We start from the raw sequence: 22,487 nt of genomic DNA, 5'->3' as shown, positions 1-22,487 counted from the left end.
ATCCGGATCCAAACCCATCCAAATCTTCTGCAGATTTATCCAAAGCATTGAGGTTGATGTTCAAATTTGGATTTTGCTCTGCCAATATTTTCATCATCTCGCGAACCCTTTGATCAAGCTTCTCATCCATCTCTTTCTGAAGTTCGGCCCGAATTTTTGCATAGTCATGCTCTGGAACTGGAACTGGACCTGGAACCGATATTATGCGTGGTGTTCTTGGAGACTTTGGTTTTTGGTGTTTTTTACGAACTAGCCTTCCAATCAGGTAAGATGGGTGGTGTTCTTTGGCGTCGTGAACCAACTCATTGGTAGCGTCAACACCATCGGTTTGCAGAGTTTTCTGGACGTTGGCCTGTATAAAGATGAAATAAGAGCCACTATTAACGAACTGTGCAGCAGACAAGACGAAAACTCTAAGTGAACTGAACAATAACAGTTCATGAAATTCAAATAGACTTTAGGGAATCTATCTAGCAGTAGTCATTTTGAACGAGAATTTTCTATATTTCCAAGATTTTTATTTTTTATGTACTATCTAAGTTTATTATCTTTTTGTAATCCTACTTTATAGAGACATTATTTTATATGTATCTTAGTTTATTATCTTTTTTATCTTAGTTTTTTTAACTAATTATTTTCTTAAATAATTAATTTCAACTCACATATAATCACTATACTAAATTAATGAACCCCATAGTACTATACACTCAGATTTTAGCTTCTTTTTTTTGCTAATTTCAGCAAACAAAATATCACGAATTAATGCATCATAAGACTAGAAAATCTGAATAATCAGATAGAAATCTATAAAATAAACTTACAATTTTTTCGTTAACGACTTTAGCCATCTCATCTGGTAACTTGTAACTGCGCTTGTCATCTCGTTTATGCGTCTCCAAATACACATCAGCATCAAAAACTTTTAAAAACTCTTCCATTTCATCATCATCAATACCCACAGGCAATTTATCAAGTCTGTCAAGTAGCTGAAATTCATAGATTTAAAGTACATTTTAGTGCAGAAAATATTTTAACAGTTTCTATTTAGAATGATTAAAATGAAATTAAGTGAGTGACAAAATTTTTACCAAGTTGTTGGTAACTTGGGCAAAAGTTTTCAGCCCAGTTATATGTGGCTCTGTTACTTTTTTCGTGCTTCCGCATTCCTTTTTGCTATCGCCTATTGGATTAACACATAATAAAGAGAAATTGACACATAATTAAGGAGACGGTTGACACAAAATTAATAAGGAGAAATTAAATATACAGTTTATACCTGAACTTTTTCGTGACCCCAATATGTCAAAAGAATCTTCCAATCTTCAAGAAAAACATCCCTCGGCCTATGCTTTAACCTCTCCTCATCCGTAGGATATTTGGAATAATAATCTCGCTTAATTAAACTTTTGGTGCTCCTGAACTGATCACTCAGGGTTGTAAAAACCCACGATTTAGCCTCTTCTGGAATAATGTACTTATCCTACAAAAAATAACAAAAAGTGCATAAACAAGAAAACAAAAAATAGTAGCACAAATAATGAACTCATGAAAACTAATTCACCTTGACATACTCCCATAATAGCTCTTTTTCGGGAACTTGATTCCAACTAGCACACGTAAGCGACATGAACTGCCTAAGGGTTGTCCCCAAAAAGTTGCTAAATTCGGCAATTGACCACTTTCCTGCACAAGATACAGGTTGAAATTAATCGTTCAGGGTGATCACTTTTTTCTCCGTACGGTTATGAACATGGTTCATTTTGGTTCTCACTCTCTTTCTTTTTCGAGCTTCACCAACAGGTGAATCTCCTAATTCTCCTATGCATCAGTTGTAAATATCAAATGCAGGAAAATAAATATGCCTAAAATATGATGCAACTAATTAGCATGAAAAGATCTTATGCATAAAATTACCCGATTTTGATATCACTTATTGCGTTCCAGATTCAAACTCTTGGATCTCCTTCTGAATGCCAAGTTTCTCACATTTCCGTAATTCATTATAAGCAACCATAGAACCAGGGCCGTATTTCAAAGCTTGTAGTTTTTCTTTTGCAGTAAGCACGGGCGTCTCATTTATCTTCAAATTATAACCATTAAAATTATCAATTTATTAGAAATATTTACAACCTTCTCTAATATAATCTACTTTAGCCGTAATATTTTTGACTTAATATTTTAATTCAATTTAATCAGGAATCATACACTAAAATTGAAATGCATAAAATTCAAGTATACCTCATCAACATGATCAGGTGACCCCATAGTTGGTTCCTTATTCTGGGATTCTTCAACCAGTTTATTAGCCTGGCCACGCGTTCGGGGACAACTAAAACTACTTGGAATTACTCTCTGTTTCTTGGTCTTTTTTGTCTCTACATGAATTTACATTTGTCAGCAAGTATCACAAGTATTGAGAAGATATGATACTATAAACATGATTTGATTAAAAAAATATACCTTTGAACTACCGATATCATCCTCATCATGGTCACTTTGTTCACCAGCTTCCTAATCATTATCAGGGATATAATCACATTCAGCTCCATCTTTATTTGGTTGTTTGGCTTTGTGTTTTTCCGTCTCACTTGCAGGCTTAGTTCTGCACAACCCAAGCGCCTGAAGCTTTTGCTTTATTTTTTGCAACATTCTTGTTCCTTCTCATCTCATAGTCATTGCATCCATCACCTTCAACTTCCTTTAGCATCTCTCTACTCCCTCCAGATTCCAAAAAAGAAATTTGTCCAGCACCGGTTCCGCTCCCATCTATGTCCTTCACTATAACTTCTGGACTTTTTTCAACTGCATATTTTGGACTTGGTTCAACTGCAGCTTTTGGACTTGGTTCAACTGCAGCTTTTGGACTTGGTTCAACTGCACCTGTTGGACTTGGTTGGTATTTAGAACTCACATCATGATAGGTGTTGAACTTCAGTTTCTTCCTTGTGCTTTTTCTTCGTTCCTTCTCATTATTAATATCTTTAAGTGTCACAAAAGTCCTTTTATTGACATTTTTTTCCACCACTTTGAAAGGGCTTGATCTTGGCCTTATAATCACAAAAGGCTGCATTTGATTCATTTAAGGTATAGATTTGTCAACTGTGTTGTCAATGTAAAAAGAGATATATGATTTGTCACGAGTTGCTTCGGCTACACCTTGATCATCTGTCATAAGTGTCCACCCTCTGTGATTAACATATAAGCCTCCAATTTCCTTGTAATTTAGCTCTTTAACATAATCCATCCACTACACCATAGATGACCTATCGCAATGATTCAATCACGCGTGTTACAAAATTATGTTACCTTAGCTATGCTCATATTAGCCTACCGCAACACGGTATTTTTAATGTTACCTTAACCTTTGTAACATGTTACTATAGTTTCAAAGTGTTACATACAATAACATGTGGAAACTTATGTTACAATAGAGTGTCAATGGGTTAAAAGTAACATTTTATAAAAAAATAAATATATATAATTATTTTACTTTAAAATTAATCAATTTTGATAATATAATTAAGCAATAATATTTATATTAGTTAAGATTCATAAAAAAATTGTTAAATTTTGTAGACTGTACTGATTAGTGACTGATAATTTGTTATTTATAAAAAATTTGAATACTATTTAAACTTGAAAATTTATAAAAAAATAAAAATAAAATGAAATAAACAATGCTGGACTCTCGTTATTGGGCTTTTGATCAAGCGGGAAACAGCAGGCTCAAAACTTTTGAAGAAGCGGCAATTTTATGGATAGCCCGGGTACATTTTGGACAATTTATCTCTGTTGCTCTCCTACACTTTCTCTCCACAGTCAATTGAATAATTGGGGGTTTCACTATCTCACAGATAAAATCATCCTAAAATAGTAGATAAAATCTCACAAGTTCGAGCTTCAAACAATTGGGGGTTTCACTATCTCGTATTATGACAGCAAACAATGTTGTTTCACATTCAACCCACTCATCTCTTGGTCTCCGATCCGGAACGGGTCTCTCCGTCGGCAAACAAATCGTCCCCAATAAACCCGTAATCTTCTCTCTCTCTCTCTCTCTCTCTCTCTCTCTCTCTCTCTCTCTCTCTCTCTCTCTCTCTCTCTCGTCCCCCTCTCTCTCCTCTAATAATTGTAGTGTTTGATGTAATTTATACATATAGATACAGATTGTATTGTACGTATAGATCACTCATACTATGTTCGCTGTTATTTGGAGAAAAGTAGTCGCCTCTGGCGGCACCTCCTATGCTCTGGTACTTTTCGTTATTTTATTTTAATTGTATATCAATTAATTTGTTATCGTTATAGATATAAACTATGTGTGTTTATGTGTGTGTACTTGTGTCTATGTTTAGGTGTTGGAAGTGTTGCTAGTTATCGAGTTTTTCGGTTTTGTGTAGGTTTTTGGAAAGTCAGTTCATCTTGCAATTTCTAATCCTAGGCTGTGTGACAATGCTCTTGGGGAAGAAGTACCGACTGATTTTCAGTTTTACGTATGTAGTTATGTTTAGGTCAAGTACGGAAAATGAAATATTATTGAAAGGAAATCGGATTTGAATTTGCCAATCTCTCTCCCTAATTCATAGTTGTAAATTTATTTATTTTTATCCAGAGATGGTAAATTTTTTTCCAATGGTTTGTATCAACTATAAGTGAAACTAGTGACATTTGAGCAATTAACATGTTAAAACTAGTGCCATTCAATGTTATTACAAAAACCAAATTTCGTTTTTCTTGTGTTTTGAAATTCTATGTATTGTATAATGTGATAACTTGTAAATATCATTGACACACTCTTCTTGCTCTTTTGAAAACTCTTAAAAACTTATTCAGTTATCTGCTAAACAGGCCTTCTTTCCTCTCCAGAAAAAGAAGCATATCACTCCGGCAGATCTTGCAAAATTCTACATTTGTATGCCTGTTAGCTCTCATTCAGGTATTTTGAAACCATCATTTCTAAGACGACAATATTTTGCACTTTCTTTTTGTAATTAAAGACTACTGCATTCGAGTAAAGTATTCACTGGCCTCTTGTTATACTTGGATTACTTAACACACTGACCTGTCATTTTTGTTAACAAAATTTGAAATTTGGCATCTTTTCCCTTAAGAGAGGGAGATAAATATCATAAGTTATAATAAATTATTTTCCTCATCCTATTAATAGTGAATATTAGGGAGAAATCCAACCTTTGATTACTATTTTATATAAAATTAATATTAATAATTGTTTCCGGAATTTTGGCTAACAATACAAATACCGATATTAGTGAAATATCTTAATACATAAAATATTCAACTATCAACGGAGTATGGATTATATAGGATACCTAAATATCAGTGAAGGATCTTATATAAATTGAATCTATTATTTAAATGTTAAAACTGATATCGTAATGGTTATTTTTTATTTTATTTAAAAATAACTATTTTTGATTTTTTCTAGAATGAAGTGGTTGAGGATGATTACTTAAGTATTATATGGTTAAGTGATTGTAAGAATCATAAATTGCTATTATATATCAATGGTAAATTTACCTTTTTAGGACGTTCAACAAAAGAAAGGAGGTCTAATTAAAATGAAATAATTTGAATATAGTGTTATATGTTCTGTTATCACAACATGTGTTTTTAAAGTAAATTGAGACAAGATATGTTTTCTCATAAAGTGTATTTCTGTCAATATGTATATACAGATTTAATTATTAATTTAATTAATCTGTGCAAGCATGAATTAGACTTTGCTTTTAAACCTACAATAAATAGTTGTGGGAAACATTTTAATAATCAAACTCGACTGCAAACTACTCTCTCTGTCCTATTTATTTTATATAGTTTCATTTTGGACATCCCACTCAATATATACATTTCACAAATAGTAAAATTTTATAATATAATACATTCACTTCTTTCAACACGTTTCACCTAAATTTTCTCTATATATTCAGGTAAGTCTAATTGGAACTGCCTTATAAATCTTAAAATGAATTCTACCATTTAATTATTTTTTACATTATCTTTGCATTTATATGGTTGGGTTTGTCAAAAAAATGTTGAAAACATGATTCTGATGCTTTCCAGTAAGACTATAGAAAAGTTATAACTTGTGTTAAATTTATAATTTGAAAATTTATTTTTTACTTAACATGATTAACAGGTGGGAAATCCGTATAATGATCACCAGTGTTGGGAGAGACCAGAAGACATGGATACATCACGAGACATTTGTAAGGTGGCTTTGAATAATCCAGGTTCTGATGTTGCCGCAGAAGCAGCTGCTTCATCAATTGTGTTCAAAGTCTTAGATCCTTCTTATTCGACAAAATTACTTTAAACTGCCATTAATGTAATTTCTCTTCCAAACCAGACTTGATATTCCAATTGTTCTTACATGATCCTCATGATAGAGTTGCATTCTTATGATATGCAGGTCTTTAAGTTTGTAGACGAACACAGGGGTAAATACAGTGACTCGCTGACTTCAGTAGTCTGTCCATTTTACTGCTCATACTCTGGATATCAAGTAATGATCAATTAGCGTTTCTTTTCACAGTTATCGGTCAAATATAGTTTTTAATGTAGGCTTTTTTATAAATAGGATGAGCTATTATGGGCCTTCTTATTGGTGGAACAAATAAACCAGATCCGAATGCAACAGTATATCCATTAAAGGTTAGGGAGGGAGAGAATGCAATTATAGAAGAGCCTATTACATTTGCTGAGATATACAAGAGGAAGATGTGTAAATATCTTGAGGTGGTTAAGCTCAAGAAACTGGCTAAAGAAAAAATGTTGCAAGACTCAGGAGTGCACATGAAATTTTCGCTTAAGCTCTGTCAATTTAATCATGTAGTTTTTGAATTAATACCAAAACTAATAATTCTCATTTTTTTTATTTTGTTGACTTGTATGAAAAACAAGTTTATGGCATATTCAATTTACAAAAAAATCTTATTAATTTTTTTTTGAAATGTTACATTAGGTACTTAAATGTTACAAACAAATTGGTACAATATAATACAAATCATTATAAAATTGTTACAATAGCTAAAAAAATGTTACAATGAATTTGTGACCCACCAGTGGGCCCCACAGGTGGACCCCATTTTTTTTTGGAAATTGTAAGTGCAAAGGTAACATACATAATGTGATACTATAAATATAGATTGATGTTACCTTAGACTGCTATTGTAACACAAATATTAATGTTACACCAGGGCAAAAGTAATGTTACCTTAGGGACCAAAGGTAACTCGAAAAAAAGTAACTTAATTTTTATGTTACCTTAGGGCGTTTTATGGCTGTGGTAACATTATTTTGGGCCTGTTGTAACATTTTTTTGCCGTTGCTATAGGCCATCTATGGTATAGTGATCATTTCATAATAAGAAATACGGTCACGGTCTACGTAAAAAGTTTCAACCTTGCCACCAGAGTACCCGGTCTTCATAAATTCTCCACTGTGGTGCAATTGAACTTTCACACTGTCGATATCCATCCTGCAACAAAATACAAAAACAGAGATCAGTCAATGTACTGAATTACTTGACTAAAACAGAACATAAATTCTTATGTTAATTTGAGACTGAAACAAAATAGATCGTACAAATATTTGACTAACACAAATCATATATGCAAAAATAATGACTAAGTTTTACAGTAACAATGACTAATTTTTACAAAAATAATGCCTAATTTTTACAGAATTAATACCTAATTATACCTAAGTTTCACAAAAAATGTACCAAGTCAATGATTATCAGTTTCATGAAGCCGATATGATGGATTGCGAATCTGTGTTGCAGGAACATCTTCCCTAAACCAACTACTTTCCTGATCCGCTTGTTCTTCAATTATAGAACGGAAAATTGTGTCATTTGAAAATTGGCCATTTAAATCATCTTCAACTGCGTCATTATCTTGTGTATCATTAATCTCAGCTTACAACTTCTTAATAGGATAGTTGACATATTTTTAAACGGGATCTTCAATATAAAACACCTGCTGCACTTGTGTTGCCAAGACAAAGGGATCATTTTTTGACAAACTCGGTTAAAATTAACTCGAGTAAAACCAAATGAATCCTTGTCATCTTTATACCATGTACACCTAAACAAAACAACACAAAAGGCTCCCCAGTAGTCAATTTCTAGTATTTCTTGAATTGATCCATAGTAACTAACTTCCCAAACTGATGGATTTGTGTCTTTTGAACTTGCGAAACTAGTAGTTAGGGTAGTCAAGAACACACCACTATTTTGTGTGGTGCACTTGCGATCTCTTTGCTCTATATGAAACCTATATCCATTGACTACGTACCCGCTATACCGCTTAGCCTGTCATCTTGAACCCTTTGCTAAGGAAGCTACTTCCCTTGAAACATTCATTTTTTTGCTAATTTCAGACCTGAACCATTCACATACTGTATCAGTATGTGTTTTTTCAGTTTTATACCGTTTGGACTTCGCAATATTCTCCAAGTTGGAGTCCAATAACTTATGATGTTTCCTGGAATTATAAACAGAAATGGTATATTAGTTTTTTAATTCATATTTTATTTTATTTACTTAAGAAGTATTCTGTCAAGTATTTTATTTAGGGGACTTACTCAATTAGGTCTTCCACTTCCTTGTCATCATAGTTAAATAGAATGTACCTATGAGCCACGATCCAAGTATCTTCACCTAAGTTAATGTCCTTCCCGTATTTGCTTTTCCCTAAACCGATAGCATACACACCTTTTTCTGCATTTACACTTGAAGACTCATTGACTGATTTATTTTGGTCATCATTGAGAAACCTTGCACAGAATGTCAAACATTCATGAGCAAGGTAACCTTCCGCAATGGATCCTTCGGGTTTACTCCTATTACAGATATACTTCTTTAATAAACGAGGTATCGTTCAATGAAGTACATCCATCTTTGCTGGACTGGTCCACCATATTGAATTTCCTTTCACAAATGTACCGGTAGGTGGACCATGATGTCAAAGAAGGGATTTGTAAATACGTTCTCAAGTTGACAAAGTATTTCAATAATCTCCTCTTGCAACCTTTTTATTTCATCCAACTCAATGACTTTAGAACAGATGCATCTAAAAAATTCACCTAGTCTGATCAGGGGTACTGCAAACTCGGACTTTAACGATCCTTTGACAGTAAATTGTAACATGTATTGCATAATTACATGTGCATCATGACTCTTATATCCCGTCACTTTCCTATCTTGCACGCATTTGCTAATGTTGGAAGCAAAATCGTAGGGGAATTTCACATTTTCAAGAACGGAACAAAATATTTCCTTTTCTTTGTGTGTCATGTCAAACTTTGTCGCCCTAAATTCAAGATGTTTTCCATCAGCAGAGGGCATAGGATGAAGCTCCTTCCTAATACCTTGATCTTGCAAATCTAACCTAGCTGCTAGATGGTCTTTCGTCTTACCACCAATGTTTAACAAGCTGCCTAAAACTCTATCGCATATGTTCTTTTCAATATGCATAACATCAAGGTTATGTCGAGTTAAGTTGTCCTTCCAATATGGCAAGTAAAAAAAGATTGATTTTTTATTCCAAGGGTTGATATCGCAACTAACTTTTCTTTCTTTACCCACCCTACCAAAAGAATTCTCATAACCATCAAGAATTTCGGCAACTTATCTCCCAGTTAACATAGGAGCACTTGTTCCAGTCTCTACTTCACCATTAAATCTTCTTTTGTCAAATCTCCACTTGTGATTTGGGTCTAAGAATTTCCGATGGTTCATATAGCACAATTTCTTGCTATGCTTCAAATACATCGACGATGTTTGATAATGGAAAACTGGACACGCAAGCTTCCCTTTTGTGCTCCACCTCAACATCATTGCATATCCCGGAAAGTTAGAAATTGTCCAAAGAACACTTGCTCTTAATGTAAATTTCTGATTAGTTGCAGCGTCATAAATTTCCACCCCTTTTTTCCAAAGCTCTTTTAACTCCTCAATCAGAGGTTGCATGTAGACATCAATATTTTTCCCCAGATCATTTGGACCAGGAATAATTGTTGAGAGAATCAAGTTATCTGATTTCATGTTCAGCCATGGCGGAAGGTGGCGGAAGGTTGTAGTTCACGACTACAATTGGCCATGTGCTGTGCGTGGCACTCAATTTGCGAAACGGATTGAACCCATCTGTAGCTATACCCAATCTGACATTGCGAGGTTTTGATGAAAACTCAGGATATTTGGTGTCTATGGTCTTCCAGGCTTCACCATCAGTCGAATGTCGTAACTTCCCATCTTTCTTTCGTTCAACTGCATGCCACACCATTTTTTTAGCAAAATCTTTGCACATATACAGTCATTGTAGCCTTGGGATGAGCGGAAAAAATCTCATTACTTCGACAGGAATTTTACTACTGTTAACATCCAATTCTTGTTCCTGGCCTTGCTCCACACCTTTCCACCAAGAAACACCACAAGTTTTGCAACAAACTCTATCTTTATTATCACCCCAATACACGATACAATCATTCGGACATGCATCTATCTTCTTGTAGTCAAGACCGAGATCTTTGATGATATTTTTAGCTAAATTAAAAGTGGAAGGCACGTTAATATCGGGGACAACCTCTTTTAAGAACTGCAGTATCTCTCCAAATACAACCTCGGTCACTCCATTTAAGCACTTCCAATGGTAAAGCCTAACTAAAAAACTTAATCGCGAGAAATTCATACAACCGGGGTATAGGGGTTGCTTTCCTTCATCAACAAGTCGATAAAATTTTCGTGCATCATCATTTGATCCTACGTCGCTGTATGTAACATCTGACATGTCATCTAGATTATCTCCAAACCTAGTATTATGTTCAAATTCTACATTATCGGTTTTTGTCTGCCAACAAACTAACATCGTAAATTGATTGAATAAAAAGCGGAGAAGGTCCACTCCAGATGAAGTGACTCTCAACGTCACTACCACCCCACCATAACCGATTTTCACACTTACGACAAGGGCACTTAATTTCGTCTCCTCTACCGAAATTAGCCATCGCTTTCTTCACATACAATTTCACTCCATCCATATAACCTTTGGTATACTTGGGAAGATTCAACCAAGTATTACCTTTCTCCGTCATGACTACCAACTATACATAAAACATGAATACAGTCAGCCACAATAATTACCTATGTATAGTCTACTATACAACCATGCGTCTAAGATATCATAGATCTGTGTGCATCAACCTAGACGCTCGACTATCACAACAGACCTAAACAGAGAATCATGCCTAATTTACATATCGAGGAGATATTAAAATTACGGTAGTCCTCTGGACCAACAGAATCAGACTACATATGGGGGCACCTAGCTAATAACTAATAAACAATGCATATATGTTATCCCAGTTGCAGGGCAGTCATACTTATACTCATACATTGCATATCATTAACACTCGAAACAGTCATACTAATTGAAGTCCTACCCTCGCCAACATTCACCTAAAATATAACAAATATTATCACAAATATTTTCATGTTCTTACTAAACAGAGTTTCCTAGGGCAATTTAGGAAATATGAATATGAATACATAAGCTAAAGTACTCCAAATAGTGGCAATTTATAAAACTAACACGAGCACAAAATAAAGTTATGGATTTACGAAAAAACAATCTCAGAAACACATTATTTCTAGCATAAATCACAACCAAAAACAGAAATAAATCACAAAAAATAACAAAAAAATAAAAAGTAACAACCAAAAAATTACAAAAAACACACCATTCGATTATGTGAGGAACCCCATCCAAAAAAACACAAATCACAAAGAAACAAATCACATGCAATAAAAACAAATCACATGCAGAGAGAAAACATAAAAAAACACATAAACACATTCACAAACAGAGAGAAAATAGAGAAGCATACCTGTAGAAGACTTGTTTGAAATCCCTAATCCAATACCCGGCTCAAGACCGAAACCCGAAGACCCGATTGAAAGCCCAATTCCAAAGCAACCCAAATCCTAATTTTTAAACTCCGATTGATTCAAATCCCTAATTTTGGTGAGTGTTTGAGTTTTGAGTGAGAGGTGAGTGAGAGGCTGAGTGAGTGAGAGGGTGAGTGAGTGAGAGGGTGAGTGAGTGAGTTTGTGTTGAGGGTGAGTGAGTGAATCTGTGAATTTTGGTGAGTGAGAGGGTGACTGATATGAGAGTGTGAATCTGTGTGAGTTTGTGTTGAGTGAGAGATGAGAGAGTTTAGTTTTTGGACAGTGTAGTAGTTGGGGGTAATAATTCCCCCTTATGTTTTTTAATTAATTCAAGCCTCCCGCTCATCAGTTGGATTTCATTTTCATTCAACCGCCCAATAAATTCAGTTTTTAGTTACACTATTTTTAAGATCAACGGTTATATTAGTTATAGTGTAACCGTAGATGCCTCATTTTCTCTATGGTTACACTAAATTAGACCAATGGTTACAATGAAAAAAGGTGGAACCATAAATAGCTAAAAATAATTTTAAGGCACCTATAATCACACTTTAGCTGGTTACACTGAAAAAAACCATTACAAGAGCTCACTTATGGTGTAGTGTTAAGTGAAATTGTAGCTTTCAATGGATAATCTTACTCTGTCATCCGTTGAAAGAGTAACTTATGTTTGAATAAGTTTTTGTAGCACATTCCTGTATACTGTAATGTATTAGAGAATTAGAAGTTGCAGGATGTTCTAAGACATGTTGGCTACTAGAATGATATGCAAAATAGGTTGGCTAATTATGAAAATACACCTTGGGGGGGGGGGGGTAAATAGGTGATTATGGCTAACTAAGATTAGTTTTAAATTTTACCCGATAATAGCTTACTGAGATTTTAGTAACAGTTCAATAATCTGACAATGATAGCAAGCCGAGATGACTAAATGCAGTGCATAAATTAATATGCAGAAAAGTAATAAGAACACACAAGAATTTTAGCCAGGTTTGACCCCTAATCCCCTATGGTCTACGTCCTGGTCCCTTACCAACTTGGTAAGAGAATATATTATTGAATCACAATAAGTTTACAACTACAAGATACAATAATATATCTCCCTTTATCCCAGCTGCTGATAATGGCTTGCTGAAACCCTGTTTCTGAACCTGCCCTCTAAGTACTATAGTACCCCGTAGTACAAACTTCTCTAGCACTAGTTCACCAAACCCTTGTTTCCCTTAGCCAACTATCCAGCAACTACACAATACAATTGAACAAAACAAATCGAATAATAAAGAAATTACAACTCAAACTATAAACTCTCTAAGATATAACGTTTATATATAATTAAGAGCTCGAGAGTATTTTAGAATTATAAAGTTTAGTGAGTTGTGAGTGTTCTTGCTGTAATTAGTTAACCAACAACTGCAAGAAAGCCTCATATATAAACATACACTAACGTTCAAAATAATCTCAACAACTTACAACAGTTTAAATCCAATTCTAATGTTTAAATTATTTAGGATAGTTTTCAATGTTTAGGTATCCGTTTGATAGAAGAGAGAAATAATGTAAACGTTCAGTAAAAGCCTCTTCTATTTTGTATGAGTATAAAACATTTTAATCAGGTTTGTAGGAGATAGAGTTTGAAGATAAAACAAACTCCTACAAATTAGGAACTATTTTTAAGCTTGAAAACATTTTAAATCCGAGCTCTATTATATATAAAACACGTATAATATAATAGAGAAGTCCTTATAATTCGTTAAAAGAAGTTCCTAAAGTTTCTCCTTGAAAATCTATTTCCTTGTTGAATCTGGACTGTTCATCTTGGCTTGTTGTTATTCTGAATAACATGATCATTGCTTGCTGAAATAGATCACTGTCTTATGACAGCTTGCTGTAATGATACTTAAACAATAATGTCATTAAGGTGATATATCCTGCAAACAGTCTTAAATAACAATATGATGGCTTGCTGTGTTGTGAACATCAAAACTAAGGAGTTACAAATTGTAAATATTATATGCCTTGTAATTTTGCATAAATGAAATTGAGTCAACTGCCATGAAAATACTTTCAACGGATGTTTCTACAAGACTTCGACGGATGACCCAAGTCCCAATCAACGGATGATCAAATAGAGTCTCGACGGATAATCAACAGAGTCTCGACGGATAACAAATTTAAATAGGAGTTAATAGTGACTTGACAGTCAGATGGGTTGATTGTAAACAAAAGAAATGTGACAGCCTATTAGCAGGATTTTCAGAAAAAAGAAGCATTTCCATTTCCATGCTAACTTGAAGAAATACAAAGAAGCTGGATAGAGAATTGAAGAAACTTGTTATAAGACTTAAACACTTTTGTTTTATTAGTTTGTCTTTTTCACATGTAGAAAAAGATCGATTAAAAAAAGGAATTGAGAAATAGATAAGACATAATCTGTTAAAAATTTCTTAGTTCTTACTTTGTAAATTTACTTGTAAGCAGTTGTGTGCATTCTTACATCACAGAGTTCTCAATTCATATTTCATTCCGCACACTTGCATATTTAAACACTGATATACTTTGATAAAATAGTTTCTTTATTTCAAAAAGAAACCTAGAATTACGTTCAACCCCCTTCTGTAATTCTATTGTTAGATTGTTTGGGAATAACAAGGATATTATTGCTACAAAAGATCAGATGGATCAGAGATAAGAAAGGTTATTGCGTCTTGAGTAGTCACAGGTATGAAGGAAGATATGAGAAGGTATGTGACTACATAATGCTTGTTTTTAAACAATGGAATGCTTCCCTTATTGCGCAACATTTCTTGGCACTGGATATACAAGCTATTCTATCAACTCCCATACCTCAACGGGAGATTGACGACAGACTGATCTGGGATGATTCTAGTACATGTGTGTACTCTGCTAAGTGTAACGCACTCCAAACTCGGGGTATAAGTCTGGGGGTTACTAGCTAATCACCAAACCTGTACAACCTGTATAACAATTAAACAGATATATATCTAAACCCCTTTCATACTAACCAGGATCTTTTTAGGTTGAAGTATGAAAAAAAGAACCACAATCTAACTTTTTACAAACCAAATTTAAAATCTTTCAAACTCTCTTTATTACAACCCATTGTCTAGCAAGTTTTAAACTACTTTTCTCAATTATTCAAACACACACATTAACTATCTACACTACACCTGCTCGGGCAATTCAAAGCTTTCCTCCTGAATTGGGATCAACACCTTGGGTATGAGAGGGTCCCGCGGCTTGACTCATTTCTTTACCACTCTAGTCCTGATATGTTTCATTTTCCTTCTTAACTGAAAATAATAAGGTGAATAATAACAAGAAAGGGGTGAGCATAAGTTACTCAACAAATCCGCAATATATAAACAGTGTTATAGTAAGTTAAATGAACCGGTCATTTGGTTACATCTGCAAAGATATAACCTCGTGAGAAAAGAACCAAGGCCACTATCGGAGAATATCAAACGAACTAAACTGGACACAAGTTCGCACTTATATCTTGCTGATCAGCCATGATATAATGCATATCCATACCTCAATGTATAGATCCATTCGGGTAAACAGGCTCCACAACCCAACACAAGGATCCGGTTAATTCCCGATCCTTAGGATCCAGTGTAAACCTGATCCCAATCGTCACCATCCAGTCCATAGAGGAGCAACCGGAACAATCGGTATGCTTTGATATATTCCAACACCAGAATATATCAAAATATATGTATATGTGTATAACTATTGGAATATAAATAGATATTCGATGAATTAGGAGAAATCAGGAATCGAATTAAAATATGAACTAAGGAATAATAATTGTGTATCAGTGTTTGTGATCAGGAATCATAAGTGTGCAATTGCGATAATAATCTGAAGTAATTTCACTATTATGAAATTACAATAGGGGAAAAACTTGCCTTTCACGTGATCTACTCCAAGTACTTCATCGTCTTCTATCACCGACTCGACTCGCCTTGTTGGCTTTGCTTCTATCAAAGAAATAGACTTATTTAGTCATTCCGCATCTCAATCACGTCTCAAACCGACTTCACATAGCCCTTATCTTCTACCCATACACGTATTATTAACTCATATACTAATTATTAGCAGATAAGACTCAATTAACCACACAATTCACATAAACACATAAATCACATAGTCATTCTAGGTTTAGAATAATTTTTAGAATCGAAATCGACTCGCTATTCGCTTAACTGAACAATATCGGGTTTGTTTCCTATTTTTCGGGATTTATTGGACTCGTCTTTATACGAAATAAGGCTTACAAGTAATTAAATATCAAAAGTCGACTCACTTCTAAAAGAAATTAGGATTTAATACTATTTTTAATGAAAACAGATCATTTTTCTGAGTTAAAGGGCTTTCGTTTCGCTCAAATCAGATAAACGGTTCATTTATTATTCGATAAATTAATTTATTATTCAATATAAATATTATTACTAATTATTCAACCCTAAAAATATTTTTAAATAATTATTTGGGGAAAAATCAGAATTAAAAATGATTTTTCCATAATTTTTGGAATTAAAATGAATTTATTATGATTTATTGAAAATAATTTGATTAATTATCAAAATAATTAATCATTTTTAAATAATTAATAATTAATAAATAAATAATAAATAATTAAAGAAATAAGTAATTCAGATTTTTAGAAAATATTTCAAAATTATTTATAATATAAATCAATTATTAAATAAATAATTAATCAATTTATAAAATAGATAAAACTAGAATTCATAATTAATAAAAATAAAAATAAAAATAATTTTTCCGAAACATTTGTCAGAAACCAATCTCTGACAAAAATAGATCAAAACCGGGTAATCTAAACAGGTCAACCGGGTAAATTTCCGGGAATGAAGAACATGACCGGAAAATTCCCAGAATTCGGCGAACGGCCAGGATTCTGGCCACCCTAAATCAGGCAAAAAACAAATCGTTTGATGTAGTTTTTATAGGGTTTCAATTCCAAATCATTACAACAGTTTATCTCCGACCAAAACGAACCAAAAACATCCCTGAATCAACTTCTCTGGCGAAATCGATCAAAACTCCGGCCAACTATCAAAATCACTCATCTGTACATGAACCTTCGATTTTAATAGCTCAAATCAAACCTTATGAACTCTACAATCAAACCCCTAACATCTCAAGAACCAAATATTCACCAAAATAAAAAAAACGTATAAATCAAAAATTAAGTATAAACCCTAATAATCGAATATCATTATCCAGGAATCGTTTGTCCAATTAAATACCATGAATCAAATGTAAACATCACAAAGAAGCTACATCAATCATCAACTCATCCAAATAACCCTAGAATCAAAAAGACCCAATTCGAACATAAACCCTAGAAATCGAAAATCAAATTATACGAATTAAAACTTGAAATCGATGGTAAAAATAGAAAGAACAGATCAAAACCTTTGATTTGAGTACTTGAATCACTTGATTTGGTGCAGAAAATCGATCAAAATCACCAGTTATTTCTTCGACACGATTCTGACAAACCCGACCCGACTGCAGAGAATTTTTGATGATTTCTGATTTTTAATAATTAATTAATAATAATTAAATAAAAATTAGGCTATTTATAGTAAGTAAAATAATACTCCTAATTAAAATGAAGGCTCTAATTATACATCTTTTAAATTAATTGGCCCCTAATTTTATAATTTTTGAGTATTAAATTTTATTTTTAAATAATTAATATATACAATATATATGCCAAAATTCCCAAAAATTGTGAATAATTCAAAAATGAAAAGAAATGGTATAAATGAAAGTCCTATAATTGTATTAAAATGAAAATATGATTTTTGTGGGGGGTTTTTAACACCCAATGGGGTCCGGAAAAGTTATTTTTCGCGAAACAAGAAAATTTATAAAATATCTAGATTTTCAGAATAACGCGATGGTACAAGCCGTTCTAAGAAAAATAAGGCCAATTATTTTATTTGAAATATCAGCTATTAAATCACAGTTCGGGTCGTATTACTTTTGATACAAAGGCTTTAAATACGAAATAAAATATCCGAAAAATACCCTGAAAATACCCGGATAATACAGAATACACATAACACGTAAGAATTAGGGTTTTATAACTAATTACACATAAATGACATAATAAAACACTTAATTTATCTTTATTATGATATAATACAAGTGTAATTTCCCAGTCATTACATCCTTCCCCCTTAATAGGATTCTGTCCTCGGAATCTTGCTATGAAAATAACTGGGGATACTTTTCTAACATTTCACTCTCAAGTTCCCAGGTTGACTCTTCAACCATAGGATTTCTCCACAGACCTCAAACTAAAGGTACAAACTTATTTCTCAATACTTTCTCTCGCCGATCTAGAATTCTTATTGGATGTTCTATATAAAACAAATCAGGTTGAATCTCTATTGGCTCATAATCTATTACATATCTAGAATCAGGGTTATATCTCTTAAGCATTGACACGTGAAACACATTATGGATATGCTGCATGTGAGGTGGTAAAGCTAACTCGTACGCAACTTTCCCGACTTTCTTCAAGATTTCAAATGGACCAACATATCATGGCTTCAATTTACCATTATTGCCAAATCTGGTCAATCCTTTCCATGGCAATATCTTGAGTAATACATGTTCTCCTTCTTGGTAGTCCATATCTTTTCTAGCTTGATCTGCATATTTGCGTTGTCGATGTTGCGCTGCTTCGAGTTGCTTTCAGATAAGTTCTATCTTCTCCTTGGTTTGCTGAATAATTTATGGACCTAAAATTTTGCGTTCTCCAACTTCATCCCAATACACAGGTTGTGGCACCCTCCAAACCCGGGTCAGAAATTTGGGGTTCACAACACATATACAATATATAAACCTGAATAAGAAACATTATCTGTAATGACCCTGCTTTACATAACCACGGATCGTAACAGGTTAAAGTATGAAAACAAGCCACAATCTTAACTTATTACAACGTACCAAATCCCAACTAATTTAACTTACAATTGATAATAAAAACATTCTTACAATCTGACTATCTCTATACCGCATGAAGCTTCTGCTAGCTTGATTCAACTTATCTGGAACCTTAGCCCGCACTTTGGACCGAGGAACTTCACTATCATCCATATTCTTTTCAACTGTAAAAAAAATATATAAAAGAATCGCAAGGGTGAGCTAACTAGCTCAACAAGTCATGATATCGATAACTGAGGTTAAACAATGATCAAATGAGATGATTCAAAGGAATCAAGTTTCTTTTTAACTAGTCATTAGAATTGGATATTCATTTTAAGTTTTAAAAACCAAGGTTAGGCTGCTGATCAGTCACACACTAACCCTGAGCAAGCACACAGCACTGCTCTACTTACTGGATCCAAGGCACACATTGGCCTAACTTGACCATTGGTATGGTCTGACCACAAATCTGGTCCACATATATAAAAACTATCCAATCCTAAAGCAGTTCAATATCATAACAATATGATTCAATAAAATAAGATCATAATCAATAATGGTTAAATGTTTGCATAAAACGTAAGTAAACTCATGGATATCACAAGAGTATATCTAGGTAATGTATAGGAACAGTTTTCCAGTTTGTAAAATGATTAGGTATTTGACCAGTAATGATTTTTCAGGATATGGTTCTTTGATGTTATAAAGAATGATTGGAATATAAAAGTTTTAGTGTTTCAAATCATTCTTTTTCAGTGTTTGGTGTTTGGTAGTTATATTTTTGAAGAGTAGTATTATATTTGTATGGTTTGGTATTTGAGGATCAACAAAAGATGGTTTCCAAAGAATAAGGCTTACGGCTCAAGATCAAGAAAGAATCAGGTTTCAAGGTTTAATAATTTAAAGCACTTGCAGTATAAAACAAAAATTATTTTGATAATTAGCGACATGTTACGAAACAGTTCGAAAACATTGGTAATACATCTTGAAGAAAAGTTCAGGAATACTTGCCTTACAAGGCTTTACAACTATTACTGATTAACTCTGAGCCAACTCTGCCGTTCAGGCTTTAACGTCCAACCACTAGATCCCATTGGATTCGACTTCGACACTCAGGTCTTCCTGCTAAAACTCTACTGAACTCGTCAATTGACCACTAGGTTATCTTTAGTCCATCGTCCACTTTCAGGTTCTCGATCATAACCTACAGGGTCGAAATATCCTACGTTAAACGTCTAGATATGCTTAACATATCCTCAATATTAATTTTTACTCAATGATATTCAAACCCGACTCGTAATTATATGGATTATTATAATATAACAACACACCCAACATTCAGGGTTCACATTCTCGGGAAATCGGTTTGGTGTTCGCTTTTCGAAAATACGTATACTTGTAATTTCACAAAATCAGGGTTATGGATTTTAGCAAATCATTTCATCACATCGTGCAATCAAATTCCATATAGAACACATATCTATATAACCATTTGACATCCCGATAATCATCGAATACGTTCCCGTATTTATGTAGTTTAGTTTCCCGAAAATCGGATAGCGCCTCCTTTGTTTATCGGACTACCCGTCGAACACAATATCAACGTCAAATCAATTCACGACAACTACAATGACAACCCAAATCACAATCCAAATATACGAATCCCAATCACCGATATTATTTAACTATTACTCTTATTCACATTTTATATTTTTATTCGTATTAGGAATCAGAATAAATTCATCACCGTCCACCGTCGACTCGCCGAAGCTCATCGCCGACGACGACAAAATTCGCGGGTTCCCGATACATCGGACCTCCTTCGCTAATTTCATCGATTAATTAAAATATTTTTCCCAAATAAATTTATTTCATGAATCTTTAATCAAGTAATTCCCTGCAGAAAAATTGGAATAGAAATTAATGAAGAAATTACAATCAACCAACACAGGCGCGCAAACCAAACGCGGCCTTAACGGAAAACAACCGGAAAGCGGTCGACACCACACCCGGAAATAGCCCACACAGACCACAACAATCACAGAACAATTATTGAACTAAATCGAAATCATAAGGTAACTACCAATTACAATTACAGCAGCTCAGATGATTACCACGCCTGATCACGCGCACAAACGCGCCAAGACAGAAACAAGGCGGTGAGTAATCGCCGGAAAGGCATGATACACGGAGGCAAGAAAGGTAACACGACCAACCTCACCATCCCCGCGACTGATACACACACATACATGTGCATATGCTCGTGTGTATGTTAGCCAAGCAGAGAAGAAAATTGCAAAGACACAGCAAACAAAGCAAAGAAACTGAAGATGAAGTCGTGCGACCCTAAAAAGAAAAAGGGGTGAAGTATTTCTTTTAATTAGATGAAACGTGTAATAACCAGAAATTATGCACTCTCCTGTACTGCCAGGTGTCCTTATTTTTCTTTTGGAAGCTTAATTATCCTATTCTGGAATTTAACGAGTAATCGCGTACTGAAAAATAATCTGAAGTTTACCAAATTTTTTTTTTAAAATACTGCAGATATCCCGAATTTTATAAAAATGTAAATTTCATAATTTAAAAATAATTTCTGAAACGCAGTATATACCCGTATTTCACATTTAACGAACTGAGGTGTACTTAAAACAGATTCATAAAATCATGAAAATAGTCTTAAAATATTACAAATATGCCGAAGTTAATAAAAACATGAGTTTTGGAATTTTAAAACGATTTTTAAAATACACTTTATATCCGCTTTTGTCAATAAAGCGAAATAACAAGCGCGTGAAATTAAATCCGAAAATTTCCAAAATAATTTTAAAATTCTCGAAATATTCCAAACTTAAATAAATATGAGTTTTATAATTTTTGAAGAATTTTAGAATTAAATATGGATTTTACAAATAAAAGCATTCATAAAATCATTTAAAGATAAATAATTAATAAAATATTGATTTCTCAATTTTATAAAATCCTAATAATAATTATTGTAATTATAAAATCATAAAAAAAACAATTTTAGAAATATTCCAAATATTTATGCAAATAAATTTGCACCAAATCCATTTTTGAAAATGAAAACAATCCAATACAACTCCATAATTAATCATACGAACAACCCGGTATATTATAAATCACGCATGAAAAATCAAACAACACATAGCGGTTAAAACCAATACATATATCTTATTTATTTAATAATTTCCATAATTACATAATTTAATAATTTAAAAATACCCGAGTCGTTATATCCTTCCCCCCTTAAAAAGATTCTGTCCTCAGAATCTGGTCTAACTAAATAAGTGAGGATATTTGTCAAGCATATCTAACTCTAGTTTCTAAGTAGACCCTTCTACTTGAGGGTTCAAACGTACTCACAATAGGTATGCACTCATTTCCAATGATTTGCCTTTAACGATCAAGAATTTAGATCGATCACATATGCAGAACAACCTGGACAAGAGCCCCATTGGCTTCTGATTAATCACTTAATTCAAACCCAATACTTATCGCTTTAACATTG

General features: G+C 33.5%; 1 protein-coding gene across 9 annotated transcripts; it reads left to right on the top strand.

Moving 5' to 3' along the window:
* Positions 1–3,759: 3,759 nt before the first annotated feature.
* Positions 3,760–6,923, top strand: LOC141716705 (endoglucanase 24-like). 9 transcript variants are annotated; one of them, XR_012573300.1, is made up of 6 exons: positions 3,769–4,034; positions 4,401–4,493; positions 4,849–4,936; positions 6,158–6,346; positions 6,431–6,523; positions 6,599–6,923. XR_012573300.1 is itself a non-coding variant. In XM_074518897.1 (5 exons), the coding sequence occupies exons 1-4, from the start codon at positions 3,946–3,948 to the stop codon at positions 6,332–6,334; spliced, it is 447 nt and encodes a 148-aa protein (XP_074374998.1). In that variant the 5' UTR covers positions 3,769–3,945; the 3' UTR covers positions 6,335–6,346; positions 6,431–6,923. The 9 variants fall into 9 exon arrangements, 7 of the variants coding, with proteins under 7 accessions (XP_074374999.1, XP_074375001.1, XP_074375000.1 ...); XM_074518897.1 differs by having other exon boundaries at positions 6,431–6,923; XR_012573299.1 differs by having other exon boundaries at positions 3,772–4,034; positions 6,158–6,523.
* Positions 6,924–22,487: the final 15,564 nt, after the last annotated feature.

The sequence above is a fragment of the Apium graveolens genome, chromosome 4 (assembly GCF_009905375.1).
Source record: "Apium graveolens cultivar Ventura chromosome 4, ASM990537v1, whole genome shotgun sequence".
NCBI classification, from domain to species: Eukaryota; Viridiplantae; Streptophyta; class Magnoliopsida; order Apiales; family Apiaceae; genus Apium; species Apium graveolens.
The sequence above is the reverse complement of the archived record's forward strand: the minus strand, read 5'-3'. Positions and strand labels throughout refer to the sequence as shown.